Raw genomic sequence first — 7,456 nt, 5'->3', positions numbered from 1 at the left:
TTTGGGGGGAAGATATGATTTCAAATTGGGGAGAAGGGGTACGATTTCAGGTCGAGAAGACACCTTCCGCTCGCTGTCACCGAATGAACCGCCGTTTCCCCAAGCTCTCTTCTGATTGGACAACCCCAGGCGGATCCGACCCCCCCCCATTGGACCGCTTCATAGGCTGGGTCAAAAGGGCCAATCAGGCGGCGCTTTACTGGAGGGTAATTTTTTTTTCAGTTAATCACGAGAAATTTGAATGTTTAGTGGAAGAAGGTTCAACAGGAGGTGAGAGAGAAAAAGAAATGGGAAAAAAGGAAGGAGAACAGGAGAGGTGGAGGAAGGAAGGAGAGTGGAATCAGGGAAGGGCAAGGCATGTGCGGGACGGAAAGAGATCAAGAAGAAAGTGGGAGTGGGGGATGTGGGAGGGATCTAAGTTGGTTTTCACGGTATGATAAAATTAATATTTAACATGTTGATTGTGAAAAAAAGTTTAAAAATCGTTTTCTTCCATTGAATTTATTTGAATAAAAGACTCTTGTACTTCCCTTCCTATTTCATAGGAACTGGGGTACCCCACTCAGCCTGTCGAGTTACCTCCTCCATTCACTTAGACCGCGGCTAAATTGTCTACTTAAATGTCGCTTCCCTGCATTATTTCCTCATCCCTTGCTGCCATTAATGTCCAGAAACCTATTTGTTTTGAAGATGCTCAATGGATAGGGTGAACAGTCAAGGTCTTTTCCCCAGGCTAGGGGATTCCAAACCCAGAGGGTGTATATTTAAGGTGAGATGGGTAAGATTTAATAGGGACCTAAGGGGCAACTTTTTAAAGCAGAGGCTGGTGTGTATATGGAATGAGCTGCCAGAGGAGGTGGTGGATGAGTATATGAATAGGAAGGGTTTAGAGGGATTTGGGCCAAATGCTGACAAATGGGACAAGATTAATTTAGCATGTCTGGTCAGCATAGATGATGTGGGCTGAAGGGTCTGTTTCCATACTGTACAGCTCTGTGACTCTATGACTAAGTATCTTGAATCTTCACAACTTGAAATCTCGCTCACCTCTATATGATGGACAAACTTGTAAATGTTACAATTTCTCTTTAAAATTGTGGTCTTTTTTTCAGCTGTTCTTCAAGTTTTCCTTTTTAAAATTAACCTGTTCCAGAAATGTTATAATACACCTTTTGAGTTGATGGGTATTTAGCCTAGGTCTGAGGAAGGGTCACCCGACCTGAAACGTTAACTTTGTTTTCTCCTCCACAGATGCTGCCAGACCTGCTGAGCTTTTCCAGCAACTTTGTTTTTGTTCCTGATTTACAGCATCTGCAGTTCTTTTGGTTTTTATTTAGCCTAGGTCTCCTGGCTTAGTGGTAGAGAAATTACCACGGCACCACATTATGTGCTTGTTGCTGTATAAGTCTTATTAGGAGGTATTTTAGTGATGCATAGTTTCCCATTGCTTACGAACATATAAAGGAAAAAAAGCACTGCATTTTAGTATTATACTTTTACTCGTTAGAAGATCAGAGTCAGGTTGTCATAATGTGATGGATGGTACTCGGGTCTGAAAGTTTAATGAGTAATTTAAGTCCTGCTTAAATATATTGTCAGAATGGTTTAGTTAGGGCTTAGTACTCTTAAAAAGGGACATTTAGGAGTGAATTCTTCCAAATATTAATGTGAGATTTTCATAATCATTAACTTATTGTGATAATTTTCTTGCAAGTTTTATCTATAGGTTGTTGTTTTCCTTCCTTATAGTATTTTATCTGCATTTTGTTCTGGTAATTAAATGTGAACAAAGAAATGTTCAGTGGTGACTACGCTAAATCACCTGATGTCTCGCCTGCTAAATTTTATTTGTGAAGTACTAGAATACTTTGGGATATCATCTGACTTGGTAAGTTCACAATTTTTGAGCTTGATTGTAAGTGGGGCTTGATTGCTAAACGTGGGTGAGAGAAATAGATACAAAATATTGAAGCAGAAGTGTCTTGATCGTACTGTTTAAACTGTGTTTCTTTTTAAGTCATATGTCTATCTTTAGAATAGTATTATAATAATCTTAAAATGGGCCGATTGCAAATACTTTGTCGGTGGTAATAATAAGATCAATGCTGTTAAATGTTGCAGCATTTTAAATGCTTTGTAATTAAAATTTTTAAAAAAAGTGTTACTGCATATTTATGTATTTTTTTGTTTTAAAAAGCAGTTTTTCCAGCAATGGCAAAGCAAACCATATGGACAGACTCGTAGTATTGTTCGAAGGATAGGATCATTACTTCCTTTGAATCATTGGCCTAGGGTCTGTTTTCAGGTCAGACAAGATTTTTTCTAATGTTTTGTACAAAAGTTGTCTGTCTTTAAACGTTTTGTTTTAGATTTTAGTGATATTTTCACATTTCAAAATTATTCTTAAATAGTTTTTCTTGTAACTGTAAGTTGACAGATGTGCCAATTTCTCCATCTTCCAATGTCTGTAAGTATTTTTAAATTTGAAACTTGGGCCTGAGAATTTTCTGGATTTTATGATTGTGGTTTGTGATATATTGTTTTCTACCGCTCCATCTTCCCTTCTTATTTTGTTCTTTCATTGGACTTGGGCACCACTGTGAAGGCCAACATTTCTTGCTCATCCCTAATTGCCCCTGAGAAAGTGATGGTGAGCCACTTGTTGAATTGCTGCAGTTTATCTGGTTCAAGTACACCCTTAATTACTGTCAGACATGGAATTCCAAATATTGAGCCAGTCAAAGTAAGGAAACAGAAATATACAGGTAGTGCTCATCACCACCACCTTCTCCAGGGCAGTTAGGATGCACAATAAATGCTGGCCAACCAGCAACTCTGACATCCCATGAACAAATAATTAAAAAAAGGAGAATCTTGGCTGCAATCCTGAGAAACTTTAAGTGAAACAACTTTAGATGAATGCTGTGTTCCCATAGGAATTGATGTTAAAGCTAGAGTTAGATCCCTTGGAGTTTGGAGCTGGAAAATGACAGCAGATCAGACAGCATCCGAGGAGCAAGAAAATCAACGTTTCAGGCCGAAACCCTTCTTCAGGACTGACCTGCTGTGCTTTTCCAGCTCCACATTTATTGACTGTAACTTCCAGCATCTGCAGTCCTTACTGTTTCCAATTCCTTGGAATATTGTTTTTTCCAACTAGGAAAATGAACAGGTTGCCCAGCTGTATTAAGCATGTGAATTCTTAGCTGAAATAGTAAGCATAATTAATAACAAGATGTAACAAAATGCACATATATAGTTGACAGGCTGGCAGCTTGCATCACTCTCTTTGCAACAGCAGGCTCCCTATCGCCACTTGCTGGCTTATTCCTATGTCTGTCTGCTGGAGCAGATGAGACTTGAACCCAGGCCTCCCGGTTCAGGGATAGGGACACTACCAATGCAGCACAAGAGCCCTGTAAAACCCTTTGTTTAATCTATTTTTGTAATCCACCTATTCACAAATGTTATTGCACAACTCCGGAGCAAGTGGGACTTGAACAGGGCCTCCCAGTCCAGGGGTTGGGCTACTACCACTGCACCATAAGTGGGCCCCTCTGGATCTGCTTTATATATCTTTTAATTTAATCAATTTATTCAGTGCTACCACAACAGTCCTTTTCTTTTGTGAAATGACTTTAATTATGCGTTAATTTTTTTTTTCTGAAGAAGGGTCTAGCCTGAAATGTCAGCCTTCCTGCTCCTCTGATGCTGCTTGGCCTGCTGTGTTCATCCAGTTCTACACCTTGTTATCTCAGATTCTCCAGCATCTGCAGTTCCTACTATCTCTTAATTATGCGTCCATTGGCTAATGCATTTATGCCACTTCTGGCACCTTGAAAACGGATAAAAATTTCAAACAACATTTTAAGAAATTTTAGACCCCCAGGAAGGACACCATGGTACCATTCTCAGAAAAGCAATAAGGAATTCTGATCTCCAAGCTACCATTGTGTTTTTTTTTTTTAATCAACCTGTCCAAAGATGTGATGTTACACCTCTGGAGCAGATGGGACTTGAGCCCAAGTCTTCTGGCTCAGAGGTAGGGATACTATCTCTGCACCACAAGGGCTCCTCCTAAGCTAGCATTCTTTTTTTCAAGTCTATTTTCCTAATCAACCTGTTCAGAGATGTAATTATACACCTCTGGAGCAGGTGAGACTTAAACCCGGGTCATTCGGTCCAGGGATAAGGATGCTACACTGTGCCACAAGAGCCTTGCAAAACCCTTTGTTGAAGTTAAGTGAGGAGCACCTGTAGTTCCAAATCAGGGTTGTGTAGTGCTTGGAGGGAACTAGCAGCTGATATTCCCATGACAATGCTGATCTTGTCCTTCTAGATTGTGGAGAGGATGGGTTTGGAAGGTACTTTGGAAGACGGCAAGTTACTACTGTACATCTTATACTTGCTACAGGCTACTGCTCCTGTGCATCGGTCATAGACTGTGCATATTTAAGGTGTTGAACTTCTTCAGTCTTGTCTGGATGAGTGCAGCTCCAGCAAGTACAGTGTGTTCATTCACATTCCTGATTTGTGATGGACTGCTTTTGCTCAGTAATGAAATGAGTTACTGCAAAATTCCCAATCTCTGACTGTTATTACAACCGCAGTATTTATATACCTGGTCCAGTTCAATTTCTGTTCCATGGTAAGCCACCAGGATATAGATGATGAATGGTAAAGTGAACATAACATCTTTGAATATTCAGGAGAATGGTTAGATTCCTATTTTTCTTGAGCATTTGTATCCACAAATGTTTAGTATTCAGTCCTATGGGGGTATGGATTCCATGCATGGAAAATTATGGAAAATGTTAAAGGGGGGGTGCAGGAGGACTCGGAGGTTATTAAAGTTTTCAGAACAAGTAATAGGGCAGTGTATGGAAAGGGTCAGGAATCTAACTTCAAACACAGCAGATAAAGGGACAACTGAGAAAGGGGACGGGGAATGCAGGACAGAGGGTGCTGAACTGAAATGCACACTTTATGAAACCAGTTAGATGAGTTTGTAGTGCATATTGAAGTTGACAGGCACACTGTGGGTATCACAGAGATGTGGCTGCAAGGGGATCAGGGCTGGAAACTAAATATCCCAAGCTACACATCCTATCGACAGGACAGGCAGGTTGGCAGAGGGGATGGGTTTGCCTTGTTGGTAAGAAATGAAATTAAATCAATAGCAAGAAATGATATCGAATGGGAAGGCGTAGAAGTTGTGTGGGTAGAGTTGAGGAACCGCAAAGGAGATAAGACCCTGATATAGTTATCTACAGATATCCAAGCAGTAGTCAGGATGTGGGGAAGGAAATAAATCAGGAGATAGAAAAGGCATGTCAAAAATGCACTATTACAATCATGGTGGTCTTCAATATTGGTAGATTGGGAAAATCAGGTTGGTAGCGGATCCCTAGAAAAGGAATTTGTGGAATGTCTTCAAGATTTTTTTTGAGCAGCTTGTGATAGACCCCACGAGGGAACAGGCAATTTTGGATTTGATTGTCTGTAATGGGGCAGACTTGATTAGGGAGCTTAAGGTGAAGGAACCCCTAGGGGACAGTGACCGTAGCATGATAACTTTCACTCAGCAGTTTGAGAGGGAGAAGGTAGAATCACATGTAATGGTATTATAATTGAGTAAAGGTAACCACAAAGACACAAGGGAGGAACTGGCTAGAATTGATTGGAAGGGGAGCCTAAGAGGGAAGATGGTGGAGCAGCAAGGGCAGGAGGTTTTAGGGGTAATTCAAGAGACATTGCAGAAATTCATTCCATGGAAGAAGAAACTTACAAAGGGGAACTGACAAGGCAAGCCAGCGACAGCATAACAGCAAAAGGAAAAAGTGTACAATGTGGGAAGATTACTGGGAAGCCTTTAAAAACCAGCAGATAAGCAGAGAGAAGGTGAAATATGAGGGTAAGCTAGCGAGTTCTTTAAAAGAAGATTAGAAGTTTTTTGATATATAAATGTAAGAGAATGGCAAAAGTGGACATTGGACAATTGGAAAATGAGGTTGGAGAAGTAGGGAACAGAGAATTTCAAGAAAGTCAGGGGCACAGTTGAGTGTTTTGGCCATCATTAAGGAGAAGGTGCTAGCAAGGCTGAAGGGTCTGAAGATGGATAGATCACCTGGACCAGATAAAATATGCCCCCAAGTTTTGAAAGAGATAGCTGAGGCAATTGTGGAGGTATTGGTGGTGACTTTTCAGGAATCAGGGACGACTCCAGTGGACTGGAAAAAGGCTAATGTATTACCCCTGTTTAGGAAGGGAGAGATACATGAGATAGGAAACTGTAGGCTAGTTAGCCTGATCTTGGTCGTTAGTAAGATTTTGAAGTCCATTGTGAAGAATGAGATTGCACGGTAGTTGGAAGTGTGTGGTAAGGTAGTGCTGAGTCAGCATGGCTTCTCAAGGGTTGGTCATGCCTGACAAAAGTGTTAGAATTCTGAGGAGTCATGATGGCCAAGTTAGACAAAGGAGAGCTAGTAGATGTGATCTTAGTAAATTTCCAGAAGGCGTTTATCAAGGTGCCACACAGGAGGCTGCTAAATAAAAGCTCATGTGGTTAGGGGCAAGGTATTGGCATGAATAGAGGATTAGCTGACTGGCAAAAGGCAGAGTGGGGATAAAGGGGTCTTTTTCTAGATGGCAGACGTTGATTAGTGGAGTTCCGCAGGGATCAGTTTTGGGACCATAACTAATCATGTTATACATTGCCCTCAGGTTCCTTTATCCAAATTGGTATTGTTATTGATGGCATAGTAGACAGTGAAGAAGGCTTTCTATGATTACAGAGGGATCTTGATCAAATGGGTCAATGGGCTGAAAAATGGCAGATGGAGCTCAATCTGGATAAATATGAGGCATTGCACTTTGGTATGAAAGAAAGGGTAGGGCTTAGACAATTAATGGTAGGGCCTTGGGTAGTGTTGAAGAACAGAGGGACCTAGGGGTGCAGGTACATAAATCTTTGAAGTTTGTGTCACATATGGTCACAGTGGTTGAAAAGGTGTTTGGCATGCTTGCCTTCATTGCTCAGTCCTTTGACTATGGGAGTAAAAACTGAGAGAACTGCAGATGCTGTGAATCAGAAACAAAAACAAAAGTTGCTGGAAAAGCTCAGCAGGTCTGGCAGCATCTGTGTAGGGAAAAAACAGAGTTAACGTTTTGGGTGCGGTGACCCTTCCTCAGAACACTTTGACTATGGGAGTTGGGAAGTCATGTTGATATTGTACAGGACATTGGTGAGGTTTCTTCTGGACTACTGTGTCCAGTTCTGGTTGCCCAATTATAGGAAGGATATTATCAAGCTGGAGAGGGTTCAGAAGAGATTTACTAGGATGCTAGAAACAAACAAGTTTCTGGAAAAGCTCAGCAGGTCTTTACGCAGAGGGTGGTGGGTGTGTGGAATGTGTTGCCAGCAGAGGTGGTAGAGGCGGGCACAATAGCATCATTT

At 41.1% G+C, this 7,456-nt stretch overlaps 1 protein-coding gene across 3 annotated transcripts in view; it reads left to right on the top strand.

The window, feature by feature from the left end:
- Nucleotides 1–172: 172 nt before the first annotated feature.
- The window catches only part of mtfr2 (mitochondrial fission regulator 2), a 17,363-nt gene continuing 10,079 nt past the window's right edge, over nt 173–7,456 (top strand). The window contains exons 1-3 of one of the 3 annotated variants that reach the window (XM_048597416.1): nt 173–206; nt 1,750–1,888; nt 2,198–2,305. In XM_048597416.1, the coding sequence (XP_048453373.1) occupies nt 1,826–1,888; nt 2,198–2,305 (171 nt within the window). In that variant the 5' untranslated portion in view covers nt 173–206; nt 1,750–1,825. Of the gene's footprint in view, nt 271–1,749; nt 1,889–2,197; nt 2,306–7,456 lie in introns of all 3 variants that reach the window. The other 2 variants (XM_020534994.2, XM_020534993.2) reach the window with 2 other exon arrangements.

This window comes from Rhincodon typus, chromosome 5 (genome assembly GCF_021869965.1).
Source record: "Rhincodon typus isolate 14 chromosome 5, sRhiTyp1.1, whole genome shotgun sequence".
Classification (NCBI taxonomy): Eukaryota; Metazoa; Chordata; class Chondrichthyes; order Orectolobiformes; family Rhincodontidae; genus Rhincodon; species Rhincodon typus.
The sequence above is the reverse complement of the archived record's forward strand: the minus strand, read 5'-3'. Positions and strand labels throughout refer to the sequence as shown.